Consider the following 23,867-nt stretch of genomic DNA (forward strand, 5'->3'; position numbering starts at 1 on the left):
GCTTGAACTTGATTATGGTTGTTCTCAGATTTTGTGTGCACACGAACTCAATAAAGAACGAATTGTAGTTGTGTATGCAATTCAACATAGTGTAGATGGTTGATTGATTGATTCCTATATTGAAGGATAGGGAAGTGACCTCTTTTATAAAGAGCACCCTAGAAATAGAGGGCTAGGATTAAGAGGTGGAGGGATAAATGGTCAGCTCAAATTAGAGGGTAGGTATAGAAAATAGGAAAATATTAGAGGTGGTTAAAGGTAAATTAAGAGATGAATAACAAGAGTCATGGGAGGAAAAAACTAATGAAATAAATAAATAAATAAATATTTATTTAATTAATAGAAGATGTGGCATAAAATTAAATAAATAAAATATTTATTTAATTAGGTTAGGACAATTTTAGGTGTCTACATTACTACATATATACTATATTATATATTATATAGTATATCATACTATTATAACATTATATTTTATTAAAATATTATTTTGTTCTATTACATTTTAGCATTTTTTTAATTCTTAACTTAATTATACATTGACTTGGAATCCCATGATTAGACTAGAGATCCAAAATTTTATCGTTACCTGGCTAATTTTTATTAGTTGAAAATAAAATATATACAATATTAATCTTAGAAAGATTGTGTCAACCACATTTTTATTTAAACTAAAATGATGAGAAACCATTCTCAAAATTTTATGCTTAAAAACAAATTTAATTGAAATTTTTAAATCTATGTCATTTCTCATTTAATTTTATATTTCATTTTTTATGAACAATGGATTCAAAAATTTATATAAGGAAAATAATATAGTATTCATAATAAAAGAATGGGTGGTAAAAGGAACATCCTCAAATATTATGCAACACCAAGCCCAAACAAAAGAAAAAATAAAAACAAAGTCCATAGGGTCAAGTCCAAACAATAAGAACCAACAAAGTTTGTAGGGAATGAGAGCTACACCATTAGGGAGGGATCATGGTAATCTAGTTTTTCCCATACATCAATGAGGAATGGTCTACCAAGAATCAATTCCCAACTAGTAAGAGCACCCTCATTTTCTAAATCTTCATTTGCAAGTTATTAGGCACAAATAGGAGAAATGATCAATCCGTAGTGGAAAAACATTGCCATAATCTAGCCACCCAAAAGTACCTCACCCAAGTGAAGAGGGCAATGATGGGCAAGAAGGTCGGTACCACTTGTAGGCAACATGATCTCTAGGTTGTCTATAATGTAATTGAAATCCATGTGACTGGGAGACATGACCTATTTTGTTAGGCTTGCTACATCCACATCTAGGTTGAGGGGAGTGACATTGGTGATAGATAGCAAGAGATGTCATCCTAGAAGCTATACAAGGCCCATTAGCCCAATGGCCTCAAAGCACCTATAAGTGAGAAACTTCAAGTGTAACCATGTTTGTTTTCACCTAAATCTACACTAGTACATTGGGGAAAAACATAGCTTTAGTGTAAAGAAAGAAATGAATACCAGCTACACAACTGATAAATATACCAAAATTCTTGTCTTTCTAAATGCAACAAAGGATTTCAAACCTAAAAGAATACCAGATATGGGAAATTTTAAAAGGGATACCATGCCAATCTCCTAAAAGAACCATGTGCCAATAAAAGGGTCTATCCTTAAGTATAAGTCCAAGTTTCTTAGGCTCTAAAAACAAAAATGTCTTGAGAGTCTTGAGTTTTCAACAAAATAGATAAGAAAGATTGAAAACTCTTAAATGAGGCAATTTAGATCCAAGTGAGATTCCTTCATAAATAAGACATTGAGTAAAATGAGTTAGCTTTAGTTTAATAATAAAAAACCATACAATGTAAAATATGTGGTGCCATTGGTGACTTAATTGAGATACCATTAGAAGATGATGTGTAAGAAACAAATATACTTTGTAAGGTTTGTAATTGTGAAATATTGTATTAAGGTACCATATCCAATCCTTCCACTAGACCTTGAATGTCCTAGCCCTAATTTAATCATGTAGGGAGTAATAGCCTTAATATTTGTTTGGTGTGTCTAATGACCCTAGCTGGAAAGCTATAATCTCAACTTGGCCTTAGGCTACATGATAATTTCCCATGGTGAGTTTTTTGAGAAGATCTAGTAGTGTTTTGACTTCTCTATTTAAAAAGAAATAGGCTCAAAATCAATTTGATCTTTAGGTAATGGTCAATCTTGACAAGAAATAACTTGTGATAGCTAGATAAACTATTAATCAATAGAAATACCATTATGAAAATATTTTTGATCCACAAAATCTAAGGCTTGATGGATTACATAGAGTTATAGATGTTTTTTATCACAAGTGTCCATTTTATCTAAATGGGTTCCTTCATAATGAGAATAGTATGGAGGTTAAGGCCTTGCCAATTTGGTAGTCAAAGGAAATAATAGAGGAAATATAATGCTATACGAGGGATTTCTAAGCATCTTCATCTTCTAAGGTCCTAATAGTGTAATTAGCACAAAGTTTCAAGGCTTAACGATAGATTGAGAGTTATCCTAGACCCTTAAAATCATGAGGGAGATGCCAATAATCCCAAGCCATATGTGAGATCCTTTGTGACTATCAAAGGAGGCTTGAAAACTCCCCAAGGAGGTTTTCATTTTTCAAATAGGAAGCCTTAGAAGGAACCCAATATAAACATTAGTAAACATCAATAACAACCAAAATTATAAAGTAAATCTAAAATTTACTAGGCATGAAAGGGGATTAGTGATCCAAGAAGCAAAAAAAAAAATTAATTATGGATATAACAACTTTCCATAACCTAGCAAGGGGTCTAGAAAGTTAAAGGGGGTGCTAAGAAATCTAAAGACTTCATTACGGGCAATCCACTTCCAACCAATAGAATCAAACTAGCCAAGCTTAGGAAGGAAATATTATATGTAGTATTGAGGCTTTTGCAATTGTACTTGAACCTTAAGCCTTTCAATGTTAATTATGCTCATCCTTAATTAGGATGAGAAAGTAGTCATCTGAAAAGTGGTATTTGATGAATTGAATAGATAAGTAAAGTTATGAAAGGTTTTTGACTAAAAGGAAAACTTGGCAAATAGAATTTTAAAGTGCCCAAAAGGATTGGAATAGTTTCCATTAATGCTGACACAAGAAAAAACATCTTAATTAAATGCACAAACATGGACCAAACCATAATGCATGAAGCATGGAAACAATGAAAGGTCATTAAATATAGTCATAAGTCTTAGCAAAGTGAATTTTGAGAAACACTGCTCTTAGCAAACTAGTAGAGGAAGATGTCAGAGTTTAAGAGAATAAGCTTTAGTAATAATTATATAGGAGACATTCAACAAGGTGATGGTATACCAATTGCAAATCTCCTCTAGGTCATCAATTTTAAGTATGAATTTAATATTGTCCTTATTGATTGATCCCAAAATAATTACAACGGAAAGCTTCTAGATAAACTGCACAAAATCATTACCCATAATATCCCAAAAAATTATAAAACTTAGAAGGAAATCTATCAAATCTAGGATCTTTATCATTGGACATGCTGAACAGAAAAACACATAAATCCTCCTTTGTGAGTGATAGGGATGAATACTAAGAGGGGGGGGTGAATTAGTATGCCAAAAATCTTTGCACTTAAACACTTTGCAAGACTGACAGTAAACCGGTAAAACAATTTAGCAGACAAACCGGTTAACAAATATGCAAACCAAATAGCTAATAATGCATTCACCCACAGAAGCACAGACACCATAAGACAAGAGATTTTGACGTGGAAACCCAAATGGGAAAAACCATGGTGAGATGGAACTCACAAGTAACTATCTACAGAATAGGAACCAGACTAGTTAAGGTCTTACAATGTTCTTTACCAAAATAGATCCTGTTAGGAATCTCAATCTTTATTAGGAGATAAGTCCGATTAAAGACTACCTTGCTAGAGGATTTTAGATCCACAGATGTGGACCACCTTGTTAGAGGATTTACAAAAGGCTTTTGGGCCTACCCGGTTAAGGGCTACAGACTTGTCAAAGATGTGAGTAATCAACAAGTGTTTGATCTAGCTAGTTGCATAGACTGCATGGTTAGATCCTTGGTAGCTCGTTCCTAATGCACTCCACCATTACTTCAGTCTTCTGCACATTCATATTCTCTCCAACACCTCAATCACCTTAAAACCTAGCCGCAATATCAGCTATCGCAACAACATCAACATCAACAACCTAAAACCCTAGATATGATGTCCTTATAAAGGAATCTAATTTCATGTCGGTCCAATAGGATTACATTACAATTTCCTAGGTTCAATGAACCTGGACATACTTGGTACCACGAAACAAAAAGCACCGTTAATGTGTCGGCACCGTCAAACAATCGGTGGATGGTAACTCATCACAAAATGTCAGTTGGTAACTCATCACAGAGTATTACCAGTTCATACAAAATGCCGGTTGTCGGTTTGACAAAAATGAAGACTAGTAAAAATGTGTTATGCCGCTTTAATCCCTCGAACTGCTTGGAGTCAACATGCCGCTTCAGACCGGGAAACACATTCTGCAAAACATCAATAGTCTAAAGACTATAATACAACATACCAGTTGGAACAAATACCGGTTGTGCTCAAACTCATACATATAAAGGGGATGTTAATGCAAGTGTGTGTCCATCAATGACAATCACAACATAAACATCAGAAATGCCAACAATATCCCCCTTTGGCATTGATGGCAACACTTAGGAAAATAAAATTTTGACATCTAAGTGTTTTACAACAAAATCATGCCATTTGCAAAATTGCTCCCCCTAAGCATATACACTATCCCTTTGACAATACAATGTATAGCACTTTTGCATATAGATCATAAACATTGAGATGTTCATATCATATAATCAAAATTTTGATTACCAGATACTTCTCCAAATAGAACTCTTCTCCCCCTTTGCCAACAATGACAAAGTACAACTGAACAACCCTGTTTTCATTTGATATTAAAAATAATAAAAGTTTATGACAACAAGGAATGATACTTGTCAAAAACAGATTTAAAGTCCTAAAAGAATTGTTCCATTGACAAAGACTGGGACTCAAGTAAGGAGGTGGCTACTTCTTGCTCTGTCTGCATCTGGGAGACCTATTCTTCCATGGCATCAATTGTGCTAATCTCTTGTGTAACTGTTAAGGCATCCAGGTTCAGATAGCACTTCTGAAGAATTTGCAATCCTAGGAGTACAACCAATTGTAGCTCCTACAAATCTCTAGACCGAGTGCTGATCTCTTGCTCCATTTTTGTTGACTGGATGTGAAACCGGTGAACGGTTTGCCCATAAGTTGTAAAGGAATCATAAGGCAGCTTGAATGTGCTCAAGTAGGACTGCAAGTCCATTTCAAGTATTTTCTTTTGAGCTAGCACATCATCATAGAACAGATGGGGTTGGCAGATCTTGTTGAGTAGCAGATTCCCCTCATCTAGAGCATCCCTTATATCCTTTTGTTCTTTCTTCAGTTCAGTTCGAAGCTCATTAAACTTCTTCACCAGAGCTATATTAAGAGCTTTTTGATGCTCCTTCTTAACATTAGCCTCTACTGCCTCTTCAAGGCTCTGCACCTGATCATCCACTACTGTGCATAGGAGCTTGAGTTTAGCTAGTGATGAATTAGTTTTGGGAAGATTTGTACCGGGTATCAAACCGGTAAGCGTATCCACCGCCGCTTGAATTAGATCCTTCTCCTTCTTCCATTGAATGATTTCAAGGCCCTCTTGAGCTACCTTGATGCTCTGCATTAGCTCCGTTTCACTTGCAGACTGGAGATCGATAGGACTGGAGAGATCAATTGGTTTGGCTTGACTCCTGGTTGCCTTCAGAGTCTCCATCTGGGTGCTCTTCTCTGCTTCTCCTGCCTTGTCCTCTTCTGCTTTCTTCTTCTCTACTTCTCTCCTCTTCTCCACTTCCTTATCCTCCTCTTCCTTCTTCCTTTTCTCTGCTTCTCTCCTCTTTTCCTCTTCTTTTTCTTCCTTTTCCTTCTTCTTCTTCTCTGCTTCCTTCTTCTTCTCTTGTTCCTTATCTTCTTCTTCCTTCTTTTTCTTTTCATCTTCTTGCTTCTTTTTCTCTTCTTCATCCTTCTTCTTTTTCTCCTCTTCATCTTTCTTCTTCTTCTTCTCTTCTTCATCCTTCTTCCTCTGCTCTGCCTCTTCCTTTGCCCCTTCCTATTTGTCCTCGACTTGCTTATCAACTTGTTTAGCCTGTTGCTTCTATCATGTTGCCTTAGATGGTGTTTCCTGAGTAACATCCTCAACATCCAGAGCATCGACATCAATGGTGTCAATCGGTTCAACAACCAGATTTCCTTCATCATCAAATACTTCGTCTGGTTTAGATATAACCGATTCTTTTTCAGCTTACCAGTTGGCTAGACGCGCTTTGTGAGTCTGGACAGCGGTTGTCATATACAGATGAGTGTCCTTTTCAACATCATCAACTCTACCTTCTAACAGCCAGAGACTTCTTCTTCTAGTGAAGAAGAGTCATTTATTTTGGTCAATAACATCAAACAATTCAGAATTTGACAGGTCAGGAAAGTACTATGCAAAAACTTTCTCCCTAATTTCCTATTCCTTTTCTATGGCAATACACCATCTATTGTCTAATGACATATATAAAGAATCCGGTGTCTAAGACTTAATCTCTGAGGGCGACCGGTCATTAACACATAAATACTGAATTATTTCCTTTTCAACCGCTTCCTTTTCATCATCAATAAAGTCATCAAAACAATCAATTAAGTCATTTAGCACTTTTCTCCTAAGATTCTTTATTGTTCTTTGACAATGTGTCAAAGGTTTATAGGAAGATATATCTATATTTATTGGTGCAGATGATGTTGGTTCATTCTTTGTCTTCCTCTTTGCTAGACGTGTTTTCTTTGTCTTTTCCTTAGACACAATTTCTTCTGAGTCTGGAGAGGTATTCCTTGTCTTCCTCTTTCTCTCGAAAACTTTAGCCGGTGCTGCTTCTGGTTTCTTCTTGGCTGGTGACCGCTTGGTCACTTTTGGAGTTGCAGTAGTAACCGGTGTTGATGCTGCAGGCACTGCCTTTGCCTTCTTTACTGCAGGTTCTTTTTCTTTCATTGCAGAGGGTTCCTCGACCAGTGTAATCCTTTCCAGATAGGTTCCGGTCCTCTTTGCCTTAGGATCAAGAGGTGAGACAATAAGGGTAGAGGCATACCCTTCCAGCATATCGTACATCACCTCATAGCCCATTGGCTCCACTTCTTCCTATCTAGGCTCAATAGCCTCCATTATGCATTTATCTACTTGGATGGTGAAGTAGATATCGTCTTCATATTTCTTGACGATGTCACCTGATATCCTCATTCTTTGGCTCATTTTCCTTCTGAACTCATCAAAATACTTGTTCAGAACATCAGGGTAGCCGGTTCTAATTGCTTCAATGCTTTCCTTGATTTGTTTGGTCATCAATTGGTCACCAGACCATTGGACATCTCCTACTCTTGGAAAGTAGCCTTGGGAATAGAAGAACAACCCAACCAGTAGCTGTCCAAACTTGAACCTAAGTGAATTATCTTGTTTGACCGACTTTAGATTCAACAGGAGTTGTCTCTGCATACTGGTGCACAGATCAAATGATGCATCCTCCTTTATCATCCAGTAAGTAGCATTTACCGCTATAGCAGATACAGAGTTAATTCTACTGGCTGAGAATGTTTGGTATCCAATCACCATGCATGCATACTTCACCAGATCATCCTTGATAGAATTTACTATCATGCCTTATGAGTCGCTCACTGAACCGGTGAGCTTGGACATTTCAGTTTTGTTGACCATCCTTAGGGCTGGCACTTCCCCTGTGTTGTAGAATCCGGTGACTGCATGAATTTCCTACGGTGTGATATCATGAGTTCTCTCCAGGTACATCTTATCACCATGGACTCTGCTCAGAATGATCCTTATATGATCCTTTGTGAAATCCTCCAGGAAGTAAACAACATTGTGGAGCTTTTTCTTCTCCAAAATATTAAACTCTGGTTTGATCTTCTTATCTTTTCCACAAAATAAACCTAACTGGGTGTGGATAGCTAGAGACCCTAGGTCTTCAATCTTGCAATCTATGTAGTCAGAAATTCCCTGTTCTACTATCACACCAGCCGAAACTTGTGATAGGGCATTATATTTGGACTTCCATTGAATAAAACTTGCAAACTCGACAGATGTACTAGGACTGGTATGAGATGCGGAAGCCATGATAGAAATCTTAAGAACTTGAGAAATACCTTTTGAAACACGTGAAATTAGGGCTTGTCGATTCTCCTTCACTTCACACTCTGTCGGTTGCTGAATCACTACTTTGTGTTCTCCACTTGACCGTTTCTAGTTTGAATTTGAATGTCCTTCGCAGTTTCTCAATTTCTCAAAATCTCTGCTCAAATCACCTTTTCGTCACTCTGCTCTTTGAAAATCTTTTCTTCGCTCGAAAATTGATAGTGAGAAATGATTTGAAAAATGCTTTTAAACATATTCCTCACCTACCATCATTAATGCTCCTCCATTAGGGTGTAAACCCTAATTTGCCTTTTATCATTTTCGGTCTTCTGCCAAATGACAAGTATAACATATCGGTTAAGGTCTTTTACTTGTGTAAATTGGGGGTTTGAAACATTTCGCCGTTCGCTCCCCCTAAGCTTTTCTGAAGCTTAGTTTGTTGGTTCCATGATTTCTACACTAGGTGTAGAAACCGGTTCCTCTTGTAGCACCGCTGGTTTCTCCTTCCAAATTTTGTTCATGTCCACTTGAACAATGTCAACATCAATGTTTCCTTAAGGAGTGATCGTTATATCATCAGATATGTTCTTTCTTGATCTATAGAATCTGGCAATGTGACCTGGTTTGTTGTAGTGATAGCAGACCAATCCAGGTGCTCTCCAAGGTCCATTGTTCATGTTTCCATTCTTCCTTCTGCATGTTGCAGCAGTGTGACCATGACCATGACAAATCATACAATTTTCTCTCCATCTAGTTGCCACTTGATAACCACCGCTTCTTGGCTGATGATTGAAGGCATTAAACTGGTTGTGATTCGGGTTCACAAAAGGTTCAGGACCAACTCCTTGGGTCCTCTAAGGATATCTTTTAGTGTTATTTATAACAGACCTACATTCAGATGCTCTATGCCCATACTTGTTGCATGCATAATAGTTATCATCAAATCTATAGGATCTAGGCTTATCATTTAGGAAATAAGGAAAATTGTTGTAAGCCTTACTCCTACACACATTTGCAATATGTCCTTCTTTAAGACAGTTAAAGCAAACAAGTTTATCCTTTGATGCCAGCCTTTATCCTTTGATGCCAGTTGTTTCTTTGATGTTCCAGCATTTTTACCAAAGGTCTCACCTTCCTCATGACTGGAATAGCCAAGTCCATTGGTATTCTTGACCGGTTTGGCAGATTCAATAGTACTCTTATTGAACTTAGCAAGTATTTCCTTTGACTTAGAGAGTTCTTTGGAAATAGCAGCGTTTGTTTCCAACAGGTTTTCATTCTCAGAGATGGCAGTGTTCAGTTCTCCTTGCATGTCTTCCTTTTCCACTTTGCTTGCATGGAGTTGAGCATTTAGGACACTCGTCTCTTGTTTTAGCTTGGAGATCTCATGATCTCTTTCTTTCACCAGATCTTCAGCTTTCCTCTAGTTCTCAAGCTCTTGACACATCCGGATAGTCAGTCCTTCCAACTCCTTTCTTAGGTTGGAGTTTGATTCATTCAACTTATTTACTTCAGCAATTAGGGCTTCTATGTCTGCTTCATCTAAAGAACTATTTTCAGATAGCTCCATCAGCTTTTCTGCATGTTCTCTTCTTTTTTCTTGAGATGCCTTGTATTTGACCATAAGATCATCATAGGCTTGCTCAGACTGAGTGAGCCGGTGGGTAAGTTCCCTCAAAGTGTATTCCCCCATATCTCTTTCCAAGTGGTTAAACTTATAGAAAGGTAGGCTCTGATACCAATTGATGAATACTAAGAGGGGGGGGGCGTGAATTAGTATGCCAAAAATCTTCGCACTTAAACACTTTGAAAGACTGACAGTAAACTGCTAAAACAATTTAGCAGACAAACCGGTTAACAAATATGCAAACCAAATAGCTAATAATGCATTCACCCACAGAAGAACAAACACCATAACACAAGAGATTTTGACGTGGAAACCCAAATGGGAAAAACCATGGTGAGATGGAACTCACAAGTAACTATCTGCAGAATAGGAACCAGATCGATTAAGGTCTTACAATGTTCTTTACTAGAACAGACCCTGTTAGGAATCTCAATCTCTGTTAGGAGATAAGTCAAATTAAAGACTACCTTGCTAGAGGATTTTAGATCCACAGATGTGAACCACCTTGTTAGAGGATTTACAAAAGGCTTTTGGGCCTACCTGATTAAGGACTACAGACTTGTCAAAGATGTGAGTAATCAACAAGTGTTTGATCTAGCTAGTTGCACAGACTGCTTGGTTAGATCCTTGGTAGCTCGTTCCTAATGCACTCCAGCATTACTTCAGTCTTCTACACATTCATATTCTCTCCAACACCTCATTCACTTAAACCCTAGCTGCAATATCAGCTATCACAACAACAACAACATCAACAACCTAGAACCCTAGACATGATGTCCTTATAAAGGAATCTGATTTCATGTCGGTCCAATAGGATTATATTACAATTTCCTAGGTTCAATACATACTTGGTACCACAACACAAAAAGCACCATTAATGTGTCGGCACTGTCAAACAATTGGTGGATGGTAACTCATCACAGAGTATTACCAGTTCATACAAAATGCCGGTTGCCAGTTTGACAAAAATGAAGACTAGTAAAAATTTGTTATGCCACTTTAATCCCTCGAACCGCTTGGAGTCAACATGCCGCTTCAGACTGGGAAACACATTCTGCAAAACATCAATAATCTAAAGACTATAATACAACATACCGGTTGTGCTCAAACTCATACATATAAAGGGGATCTTAATGCAAGTGTGTGTCCATCAATGACAATCACAACATAAACATCAGAAATGCCAACAGATAGATCACAAAGAATTCGCTGAGTTGGAAACTCGGAAAGTTGTCCTATTTTGGGATTATTGTAAATTAATAGCTCATCTAAGCATAATTTCTTAGGTTGTAAAAATGACACAAATTGCCAAAACAATATTGGAAGTTGTTAGGAAGACTAGTTAAAATGTATTTCAGCCATCTTTAAAATTTTCAATGGCTTGGCATGTGTAATGAGATCACAAGGCTTAGAAATTTTTTCTAGAGACCATGTCTATAATTTTAAGTAGTGAGGTTTATCTTTAATTCGGGAACCATGGACCTAATAGTTATTATAACCTACTTTTGGTAGTAAATTTTGGCAACACACAATTGCAACACAAGAGGATTGGCAACTATTGATGAAACACACAAACAAACAACTTAAACAAAGCACAAATGAACAATTTAACAATTCTATACACTTATTTGATACTAATGACATTGCAAGACTACATAACAAAAGAATATTAAAATAATTGAATCGACCAATTGTGATGAGATATGCAACAAATACTCGAAGTAAACCAACTATTGGTGTGGATAATGAACAACTTGAGAAACAAGTATTACTATGCAAGGGCTAGTGAATCGGGCTAACAACCAACATATGGACATAAGTAGGCCTTGTAAATGGAGCTCTAGGTGAAGTGCTTGATATCATGTATGGACATTTATCCAAACCCCTAGACATCCCAACATATGTTATAACAAGGATTGATAACTACACTAGGCCACCATGGAACCCAGATGATCTAGAAGTTATACCAATAACAACTATCTCACTAGGTACTCATAAGCAACTACCACTCACAATGGCATGGGCTATTACAATACACAAATCCCAAGGATTATCACTCCAGAAGACAACAATTGATATTGGAAGAAAAAAAAGACAAGGCAAGTGACACTCATAGCTATATCCAAAATCAAATCATTGCATGACCTTCACATCGCACCAACATTCTCCTTTGAGTGGTATCCTAAAATGCAACACAACCCATATACAATTATAAGGAAGAAAAGGGAAGCCCTATTATAGGAATTGTCTCTCCAAGTGAAAAAGGTACATAGTTGCAAATTGAATCTCTTTCATACTTACATATCTCACAAATTTTATTTTTCTAGACCATTCTAGCTTAAACTACATACTTCTTGTTAATTATAGTATATTTCCATCTTGCAAGGAAACTCATCTACAAAAGCATCAAAATTGTAGTGATTCATATCTTTGCACATGCCATGCAATGCTATCTTCAACTGACTGATAACAAGACCAGCTAAGACATTTCAACCTCTAGAGGCAAATGTATTTAGTGTATCCAATTCAAAGAACACAATGATTCACATCTTGCATTATACAATTATCTTATATTATATTTAAAACTGCAAAACTTTCAACATATATTGCTACCGATGTTATCATTGCACCTCCATTTGATGTAAGCGCTAGTCATTTAATTAAAATGATCAAAACTGACTTTGGAATTTTTCTTATTTTTTCTTTTAATATAGGCCTTATACAATGTTGATATTGCTTCTTGAGCACGTTCAATATTGTTTCAAGGAAATGTGAATATATTTGCAGCTACATAATCTTGTGCTTTGTCTTGATAATTGGCACTAGATGGACAGTTTAGATTGTCTACCTTGAAACTTGAACTTGTTATCGTGTTACTCAAGCTCACAAATTATGAATATTGATGTCTTCGAGAGAACCTTAACACTTTTAAGATTACTTTACTACATTGTGAAAATACCATTAGGTATTAAACAAGTTTTAGTCCAGTTGGGTTCATCTCCCCTGTGCGTAGTGACAAGATAGACTAGTAAAACTATTTAACTCCCATTTTTTGAGCTCATCCCATGATACGATTCTAGAATCTTCCAAACCAAATAAAGTTGTTGTAAATAAGGAGCATTCAATCTGTTCACCACCCTTTTTACAGATGACATGTTTATAAAGTCCCTACTAACCCAACTTTTTCGAACCCACATTCTGCATCAAGTTTGGAATGTTATGTGACCAACTCCCTCTTCAGATATCAATCAACTTGAAATTTTATATTACGAATGTTTTGCATATATCCAAATTGAGTTGGACTCGCATGATTAGACATAATAGATCCGCTGGTAGTTTATTGTTACCAGACTTATTTTTAATATTTGGAAATAAAAAATATAAAAATATAAATTTAGAAAGATTCTCTCTAATCTATTTTGTTTAAATTGTAATAACAAGAAAAAACTTCCAATTTTTTGTGCATAAAGAACAAAGTAATCTGAGATTTGACTTTTCATGTCATTTTAATTTTAGTTTTGTGTTTATTTTTTTAATGAATAATAACATTTATATTAAAAAGAGAATATTATATTTTTCACAAAATAAAGGGTGGATGTAGGGTCAAGTTCAAAAAATAGACAAAATTAAAACATAATTTAGGGGGACAAGCACAAAATACAAGAACCAAAAAAGTTGCTAGACAATCACAGCTACACTGTTAGGAAGGGATCATGATAATCTAGTTTTCTTCATACACCAACAAGGAATAAACCATTAAGAACCAATTCCCAACTAGTAAGAACACTATCGAGTTCTTGATCTCATCTACTATAATGGAAAAGAATTGTCATAATCTAAGCACCTATATGTACCTTTCAAAAGTGAAGAGGGCAAAGATGGGCAAGAAGGTTAGGACCACCCATAAGGAATATGATCCTCGGGTTGTCTAGTAGGTGATTGAAATACATGTGACTAGGAAGTAGGAACCATGATCTCTTTGGGTAGACTCACTACATCCACATATATGTTAGGAGTCCAATGACCTTGATAGGAGATAGCAAGAGATGACACTCTAGCAACTATATAAGGGTCATTACCCCAATGGTCTAAACAAAAAAACATGGATGGTAGAGGCACGTCTTCAAAGTCTATCATGCCAAGCCCAAACAATAAATAAAATTAGAGGCCATGTCCAAATATCGAGAACTAGCAAAGATGTCAGACATTGAGAGCTACACCATTAAGAATAGTTCGAGGTAATCTAGCTTACCTCATACCTCAATGAGGAAGCAAATATTTATTCTCAGATCTCTGCACAAAAGAAATTACTGACTATTGAGCTATTATACTGTCACACTGTATACCTGTAGGTGGGAATAATTTGGGCTTGAGAATCCCTACTCTAGAGAGACCATTCAAGCTGCACAGCAGAGATTGGATGCACTGCACGGGCTCTATGAATTGTTGAAGCAGAGGCTGTATAATTTATATTTCCCTCTTATGAAATCCTCTTGGATTCACCCATTTGTATAAATGGCAAAGTCAATCGCTTGATAGCAGTTTTTGGGTTTGCTAATCTAGTCTTATTACTAGGCCTTGGTCCTCCAAAGCCATACAACCTTAATGGTTCAGACATTACACCTATTTGAAGAAGGAATTGCATACAACTTTGGTTCAATTCCTACAAAGGTTGTATGGAAGAGAGAAGGGAAGAAATATTTTTTCAAAAGAAAACAAGACCATGGCCAACCTCACCTACAAGTTAGTTATTAGAAAATAAATTGAGTGCATATAAGTAACAGATTTTAAGTATTGGAAACAATGTATCTTAATAGCTGAAAACAATATATACTGATGGAAGAGACCAGGGACAACATTTTTCGATTAATGGTTTCAATATATGCATCTTTAAAGTTACATTAGATCACTTTTAAGTAAGGGTTTGTCCCAAATCAACTGTATGTAAAGCTTGCAGGCAGTTTGTTCAAAGCCATCTTGTTTTCAATTATCTTGTTTGTTCAAAGCCATCTAATCTATTTGGAAATAACTCGAGAATGTGTGTATGGGTTTTTTTCATATATGGTCCTTATTCTATGATGATATTACTTCTCTGAGTGTGTCTAATACTGTTTCAAGGAAATGTGAATTTATTTGTAGCCACGGGTTCTTGTACACAGTCTTGATAATAAAACATGTAATTGGCACCAGATGAGCATTTTAGATTATCCTGATGCTGGAGCCCACAAATTATGTGGAGTAACAGTGGTTAATGAATATTGAAGTCTTTGAGAGAAGCTTGAGGACATTACAGCTCATTTATTGGATCTATATTACAAACTCTTGACTGGAAGTGTTTGGGTTTATCACAAGTCCATAAATATTGTCCTGCCAAAATGTTAATATCCCAGTATTCATAGAGAAATAGTTAACTGGTCTTTAACATATATTTCATTTTTATGTGTTTCTATTAATGAATAGTATTAATGACATATATTTCTATCAGGTTTATAAAAACCTTTATACAGTTATTTAACAAAAGCACTCTATTAATAGATTGTGAAAACAGTATATCTTTCATAAGATATTTTACTGATATAGTAGAACAAGACTAAAAAAACCCAAAGCTCTTTATTAATAGATTGTGAAAATACTATATCTAATAAGATATAGTAGAACAAGATGAAAAAAACCATTTATTGGGAACTTTTTCTATGTTGCTAATTCTTCATATGCCTTAATTTATCTAGTTCAATTGCAAATGCTCTGCCCTGCAAAGCCCTTATTTCACGCAGGTTACATACAAACATTTATGTGCTTTCATTCAATGGAGAGTACTGTAAGGGGGCGTTTCTGAATTCATCCAGCTCATTTGCAATTCCTCTTCCCTGCTTCGACCTCCAGCTGCAGCATCTACAGGAAAAATGGCCTCTATTTCCTTCATCTCATCTGCAGTCAGATGTACAGAGACCGAGAATATGTTATCGTTCAGGTTCTTAATCTTGGTGGTTCCGGGTATGGGCACAACATCATTCCCCTGGTGCTGAACCCATGCAAGAGCAAGCTGGCTTGGGCTGCACCCTTTTCGTGAACTGATCTCACTTAGCTTTTGGAATAGAGCTTGGTTGTGCTCAAGATTCTCACTTTGAAGCCTTGGACTCCCCTGTTTAACAAATCAATTATACGATCTGGATTAATCTAGAATCATAAAATGAACTCAAAGTAATTGTCACCATCAATTCTCCACTTTGATCTTGTAATATAGATTTGTCTTTAGATTTTATTTTGTTTGAACTTGAATTTACATACCAAAAGAAAAATTCAATCCTATACCTTACGGTAGTCATAATCAGTCACACTTTCAAGAAGTTTTGCTCCTGAGGCAAAGAAACCCCTGCCTAAAGGGCTGTATGTAACAATCCCAATCCCCAACTCCCTGCGAATCGAAGTAACAAAATTAAATTAATCAGCATCTCAGACGACTTATTTAAATTCATAGAAGCTTTTTATTAAAAACTCCAATTCAAATTTTGGTGTAAACCCAGATTCACAAATATTTGTTCTCAGTGCTCTACATAAATGAATTAAAAATGAAACTGTTGTGTTATTGTACTGTCACATTGTATACCTGCAGGTAGGAATAATTTGGGCCTCGGAATCCCTAGTCCAGAGAGACCATTCAAGCTCTACAGCAGTGATTGGATGCACTGCATGGGCTCTACGAATTGTTGAAGCAGAGGCTTCTGACAGACCCACATATTTTATCTTTCCCTCTTCTACCAGCTTCTTCAGTTCACCCATCTGTGTAAAAGGCCAAGTCAATTGCTTGTTATCAGATTTCTTTTGTTTTGCTAGACCTCAGTAAAAGCTTGATAAAAGAACATTTTGCAGCCAGATTACAAGTTTGAAATCTTAAGAATTACAGTAACTTGATGAAGCATATCTTGCCGCAATATTACAGGTTTCAAATCTTCAAGACTTACAGTAGCTGATAAAAAATATTTTGGTGCAAGATTACAGGTTTGAGATCTGAAGACTTACAGTAGTTTCTATGGGTACACTAGTATCCACCCTGTGCTGATAATAAAGATCAATGTAGTCTACATCAAGCCTCTTGAGGCTTGCTTCACAGGCAGCCCTCACGTATGCAGGATCTCCGCTCACGCCGAATTCTCCATTAGCCCAAGTGATTCCAAACTTAGTAGCAATCTGGACCTTCTCTCTGATGCCTTTCAGAGCCTATTTAGGAACAATAAAGGCAATATGCATAAGTTAGAACAATGGGAAAATACGTTAAGTTGTTAGGAGTAATAGATTAAGAATTGAAAACAGGACACTTCTAAAAAAGAACAGGGACAACCATCTGTAAAGCTTTTAGGCATTTTTTTTTGAAAGCCATGGAAGTGTGAGGTTAAGATTTGGTAACAAAACTGACCTTTCCTATAAGAATTTCATTGGTTTCTGGTCCATACATGTCTGAAGTATCAAGAAAAGTGACACCTCTGTTGACAGCATAGTGAATGAGGTCAATCATCTCTTGCTCAGGTTTGGGAGGGCCGTACAAAAAGGACATACCCATACATCCCAGACCCTGTTCAGAGACACACAGTCCCTGCTGTCCCAACTTTTTCGTGCACACATTCGCCATTGCAGTATTTTCTTCTGTGCAGATATGAATGAAGTTGAAATGTTATGTTACAATGTTTAGCATATACAACTCTTCGCCATTATATAGTGTAGTATGATCTCGTTTCAGCCTGTCGCAATTAACTTGGTCTCGCATTATTTTATTTCCGTCTATTGAAATTGACTTGTTCTCGCATTATTTTATTTCAGCCCATCAAAATTGACTTGTTCTCGCATTATTTTATTTCAGCCCATCAAAATTGACTTGGACTGGCATTATTTTGTTTCAGCCTACCAAAATTAACGAAACGGATAAGAGTCTTGCTTTCAAGATAAGGAACTTAGAAGCGTAGAGGTCGCATGTTCTCGCAGCTGCTGTTATATATATATATGAAAAAATAAAAATAGAAGAGCAGCACATACATTACAAACCGGATCTCAACTGCAATCAGTTGAAGCAAAGAATATAAACTCAGCCATGGAACTTTTCACTGTGGCTAGCAAGACAAAAACCAGGTGAAGACTTAGCTGGCAACAAATTTTTTATAGCTGTTACAAAGAGAATGGATTCAAATCAGTTGTACTATCAACTGGAATTCTACGGCAAGCATCAGTAATAAAAACTTAAACAAAGAACGTAACTTAGCCAAATAAAACTTAAACAAGAACCATCTAAAGATGTTGAAGTCTGTAAAAAAATTAGGCACCTTCCTTTTCTGGGTCTTCATGGTCTCCATCAGTATTCCATTGGTCTGGTTGCATGAATAGTCTCAATTTTCTATCCAAAAATGAAATCTTATGCTTCAACTAAGTTAGGAGATCTTCTGCTCGTACCCTGCTAGCATTGTCTTGATCTTTTAAAGAGCTTAAGTATGAACATCATTGCAGTTAAGAGGTTGGAGCAAATAGTTTGATTATGGTTAAGTGGCAGGAACTGGAAATCATGTTATGAGCATTTGACGATCAGAGAAGAGAAGCTTTCTAAGACCAAGGAAAGTAGCAGGCAAGAAAGCAAAAAGTTCATTCCATAATAGTTGTACATGAGGGCAAGACCAAAAGCAATACTCGAAGGATTCAGACTAACCACAAAAGGAACAAGGAGGAGGTGGGATGAAGAATTTAAGTGGGGATCCCATTGGGAGTTTCACATGGAGAAGCTTCCAAATAATAAGGTGGGATTGGGAGTCCGCTTTGGATTTCTAAATTTGGAGGTTGAGTTTATTTTTGCTTGCATCTCCAAATAGAGTCTAATTGATGAGATAAGGTTATGTCCAACACTAGTTGTTTATAAAGGACTCTAAGGGGAAAGGATCTAAGGTTGCAACTATTTGGCCACCTTCAATCTTTGAGGAAACAAGAGTGGCGATTAGAAGAGATAAGAATAATCAGGTTGGGAGGCACAATTTTCTGAGCTTCCGTCATCACAGCCTTATGTCTATAATTTAAATTGAAGCATGTTTTGAGCTAGTGCCACTCTCCATGCACTAATAGTTATAAGATATCATTATAAGATATCATGTCACTCCTCATGTTAATACATTCAATGCATGTGCCCTAGAACTATGATGAGCTTAAGCCAAACATATTAAATATATTGTATATAATTTGAGTTATAATAAGTGTGTTCATGTGGACAAGACATATTTCTCCCATTTAAACTAAAAGAGGGGTAAAAATTTATTCAAGAACAAGAAAGATACAAAGAAGAACAGGTTGTCCCACAAGGAGCTTAAAGAGACTTGCCACTGTCCACTGAACAATCTAACAAAGCAGCCATCTCAAGAAGCAATTGCCCCTTATCATCAATATTCTAGACATACATTTGATCAGAAGCCCATTTGGCCAAACAATCAACAACCCCATTCCACTCCCTAAGAATATGCCTAAAAACAATTTAACAAATTAATACACTTATTTGCTATTAATGACTTGGTAAGACTATGCAATAGAAGGATGTAAAAACAATTGAATCGACCAATTGCAATAAGCAGTGGAACACATGCTTAAAGTGAATCAACTATGGATGTTGATGATGAACAACTCAAGAAACAAGTATTACTGTGCAAGGGCTAGTGAATCATGCTAACAATCAACATATGGACACAAACAAGATTTGTAAATGGAGCTCTAGGTGAAGTGTTTGATATCATGTATGGGCATGGATCCAAATCCCTAGACATCCCAACATGTGCTATAACAAGGATTGATACCATGGAACCCAGACGATCCAAAAGTTGTACTAATAACACTTGTCTCTCTAGGTAATTATAGGCAAATACCACTCACAATGGCATGGGCTATTACAATACACAAATCCCAAGGATTAACACTCCAGAAGACAACAATCAATATTGGGAAAAAAAAAGACAAGGCTTGACATTCACAGCTATATCCGGAGTCAAATCATTGCATGACCTCCATCAAATCAACATTCTCCTTCAAGTGGTACCCTAAAATGCAACACAACCCATATACGATTATAAGGAAGAAAGAAGAAGCCCAATTACAAGTGTAGACACCTAAAAATGGTCAACGCTTGCGAAGTCATACTTTAACATTTGCGCATTGCCTCATTTTAGGTTTTTGCGTCGCATTAACATTTCTCCTATGTCACGCACTTGGTCTTTATCATTTGCAAACATTGAGTCATTCTTCTACATTCTTCAATCATCTCGTCTTCGAATTTGGTCTTGTCAACAACATTATCCAGTCATGATTTTGATCAATTTTACTCTATCGCATCAATGTGCGTATTCATTTGTCATCATTTTGGACATCGTCAATCCTAATTAGGGTTTAGTCCTCTTATCAATCTTGTCGATTTATCATCAATCCTTTAATCTTGTCGTTTTACGATCGATTTGTCATCGATCGTTGTCATGTTCGATCTTGTCATCTTGCAATTCATTTTGTTGTCAATTCTTGTCCTTTTGTCAATCTTGTCATTTTGCAACCGATTTGTCATCATTTCACTATCAATCATTATCTGTCTCAATTGTGTCAATTTGGATCAAATCATGTTGATTGGCGCATTCAATCAAATCATTTTGTCGCACTGGTCATTTATCAATCCAAAATCAAATCATGACATTAATTATCTTCAATCAAGACCTAATTGTCATTTTCGCATTTCTAATTCGTCTTCTAGGGTTTTATGATTCAATCATTTAACCTAATTTGTCATTTCTTCCTTTAGGATTAAATAATTTATTTATTTAATCCTAAGTCTTCTCATTACAATTAAATCTTTATTTAATTGGCTAATTATTCCTCTTTGTGAATTGATTAATAAATGAAAAATTATTAATTGATTCACTAAATCCTAATTTCCATCAATTTCTAATTTTCTAATTTTCATCAATTTCAATTTCCTATTTTTCAAATTTCTAATTTCTTTTCCCTCCTATTTCATCTCCTAATTCTATGGGAGTGGCATTTCAATTTGTCATGAAATTGTCATAATTGATTAATCAATCAATTTTGACATGAAATGTGTCATAATCAATCAATCAAAATTGTGCATGGAAAGTGCATAATTTGCATAATTTGTCATAATTAACATATTGATTTGCAATTTCCATTTGAATTGCATCCTGCCAATCTTGTCACTTCTCCAATTTCTCTATAAATTGGATAATTTTTCTTCAATCAACCCCTTCAACCCCTTCGAAATCCCTTGATCCTTCAATTACTTCTTGAAATCCGAATTGCTGTCAAACTATCAAATTTTAGTTCTAGTACTCTTGAGCTTTTTGCTTTCAATTGTGAGGGCACTTGTAGGTGAGATCCACAAAACTATTGAAGAGGAAAGAACAACAATGGAGCCGCATGGAAGGAGTATTCAATCTTGGATCTGGTTTGCTTAATGTTTTCTTTTGAATGCTTCATTTTCATACCTTCATTGAATGTGCTTTAGAATTAGGTTCATTGCATTGAGTTTTCTTTGATTGAGCTATCATGTTTAATGTTTTGATTTGATCTACCTATCTTGTGATGAATCCTAATTTCTATGCCACAACAAGAACTGTCCCTCTAAGAGAAAAAGGTACACAGTTGTAAACTAAATCTCTTTCATACTTTTTACATTTTTACATATCTCACTAACTTTATTTTTCCACATCTGCATTCTACCTTAAACAACCCATTTCTTGCTAATTCTAACATATTTCCATCTTGCAAGGAAAACTCATCTACGAGAGCATCAAAATTATAGTGATTCATAACTTTTGCACATGCCATGTAATGCTATCTTCAACTAAATGACAACTAGACCAGCAAAAACATTTCAACCTCTAGAGACAAATGTATTTAGTGTACCCAACTCAAAGAATACAATGATTAACATCTTGCATTGTACAAATATCTTATATTATATTTAAAACTGCAAAACTTTTAGCATATATTGCTATCATTGTTACCATTACACCTCTACTTGGTGCAAGCTCTAATCATTCAATTAAAATAATCAGAACTAACTTTGGAATTTGTGTTGTGTTTTCTTTTAATATGAACCTTATACAATGTTGATATTACTTCTTTGAATGTGTTTAATATTATTTCAAGGAAATGTAAATTTATTTGTAGCTACATAATCTTGTCCTTTGTCTTGATAATTGGCACCAGATGGATAGTTTAGATTGTCTACCTTGAAACTTGAATTTGTTATCCTATTACTCAAGCTCACAAATTATGAATATTACTTTACTACAGTGTGAAAATACCATTAGGTATTAAACAAGTTTTAGTCCAGTTGGGTTCATCTCCCCTATGTGTAGTGACAAGATAAAGTAGAAAAATTATTTAACTCCCATTTTTTGAGCTCATCCCATTATACGATTCTAGAATCTTCCAAACCAAATACAGTTGTTGTAAATAAGGAGCATTCAATCTGTTCACCACCCTTTTTACAGATGACTGTCAAAGACGTGTTTATAAAGTCCATGCTGACCTAGCTTTTTCGTACCCATGTTTTGCATCAACTTGAAATCTTATGTTATGAATGTTTTGTATATATCCAAATTGAGGCTATAGTTATTCTGGCTCCAAAACGACATGCCTCTATGTGATGTCGAAGGCATACCATTCAAGTACGACAAGTCCATGAGAGCAACATTCCTGGGACCCACAGATGACATGGAGGAATTTGCGGCGGCGATGACGTGGATGATGTTGCCGGTTTGCGTTTGACGAAAAAGCCTGCTCGCGGTTAACATTTTCCTGCCCGTTGTCACCGTGATGCGACGGTTACATCGGGCGAGGTGGTTAACATACTGCTGGCCAGGCGGTTTACATTTTTGGTGACCGCCAGTTTTTTTTTGTTTTTTTTGAATGGCCACGCGGCAATTTTTTTTTGGCTAACCCGATTTATTGCATCCACGAGTCGACTAACATCGACGGTCACATGTTATGGGCACATATTTCAATTAGTTTTTTAAAATTTTTGAATGAAAACTCGATTTCTTGAAAATTGAAAATATATTTCGTCTGGGAGCTGCATGGGCCGCATGCAAAACGCACTGGTGGAGGCGAAACAAAATATTCGGTGGTGTAAATTCAAGTCAATCATGGCATGACAATGTCCTCGGTTGATTCACTGAGCGAAGGAGTTGTGCTTCAATTGTAGTTATAGGTATGCATTGTCAAAATATCTGTGGCTCGGAAGGGGAGGACAAAAGCCGACTGCATGCATAACGTGAGTTGTTTGGGTATATTATTATCGCCAGTTAACACACAGGTTTTTTCATGTGTAGGGAGGTATCAGTCCTTTCCCATCACAGGCCTTGCACAGGGTGGTGGTACGATTGAAGATTGTTGTTTAGGGTTATGGTGGCATCGGTAAATTCAAACCCTAATAGATAACGATAGTTTTATGATTCCTTCGTCAACCCTATGTTTTCGATTGTAATTTTTTATATCATTTTTGTATCGCAGAGGTGGTTGTGAGTGTGGCCTCAAGAGGTGTCAAGAGTACAACAATTTGGGTGGAGGCTTAGACGGCTACGGTAATTTGAAACCTTTAGACATCAAATAATTTTTTATTTATTTGCTATGTCATTTTGTGATCTATCTTTGAAAATTATGCATCATTTTGTAGCATGGTCGTGTCAAGATACCAAGGTTCCCTGTTTGTGGTTTGGCGGAGTGAAGAAGATCTACAAGATTTTAAAGGTATGTATATTTCCATAATTATATGTGTCAGTTTTCCATAGTGAGCAGAGTTGTTAAAGATGAAATGCTCGTTCTTATACATGCACATTAAAAACTAGAAAAAATAAACAATCATTGGCGCGTGCGCGCGCGCGCAGCGCGCGCGCGCGCGTGTGTGTGTGTGTGTGTGTGTGTGTGTGTGTGTGTG

General features: G+C 36.2%; 1 protein-coding gene across 1 annotated transcript in view; it reads right to left on the minus strand.

Moving 5' to 3' along the window:
- Positions 1–17,598, minus strand: part of LOC131067984 (auxin-induced protein PCNT115) — a 77,674-nt gene extending 60,076 nt beyond the window's left edge. The window contains exons 1-5 of the mRNA XM_058003167.2: positions 17,322–17,598; positions 16,928–17,125; positions 16,515–16,687; positions 16,220–16,322; positions 15,725–16,049 (exon numbers count right to left, since the gene is read on the minus strand). Coding sequence (XP_057859150.2) covers positions 15,725–16,049; positions 16,220–16,322; positions 16,515–16,687; positions 16,928–17,125; positions 17,322–17,534 — 1,012 coding nt within the window. The 5' untranslated portion in view covers positions 17,535–17,598. The remainder of the gene's footprint in view (positions 1–15,724; positions 16,050–16,219; positions 16,323–16,514; positions 16,688–16,927; positions 17,126–17,321) is intronic.
- Positions 17,599–23,867: the final 6,269 nt, after the last annotated feature.

The sequence above is a fragment of the Cryptomeria japonica genome, chromosome 6, assembly GCF_030272615.1.
Source record: "Cryptomeria japonica chromosome 6, Sugi_1.0, whole genome shotgun sequence".
In the NCBI taxonomy this organism is placed as follows: Eukaryota; Viridiplantae; Streptophyta; class Pinopsida; order Cupressales; family Cupressaceae; genus Cryptomeria; species Cryptomeria japonica.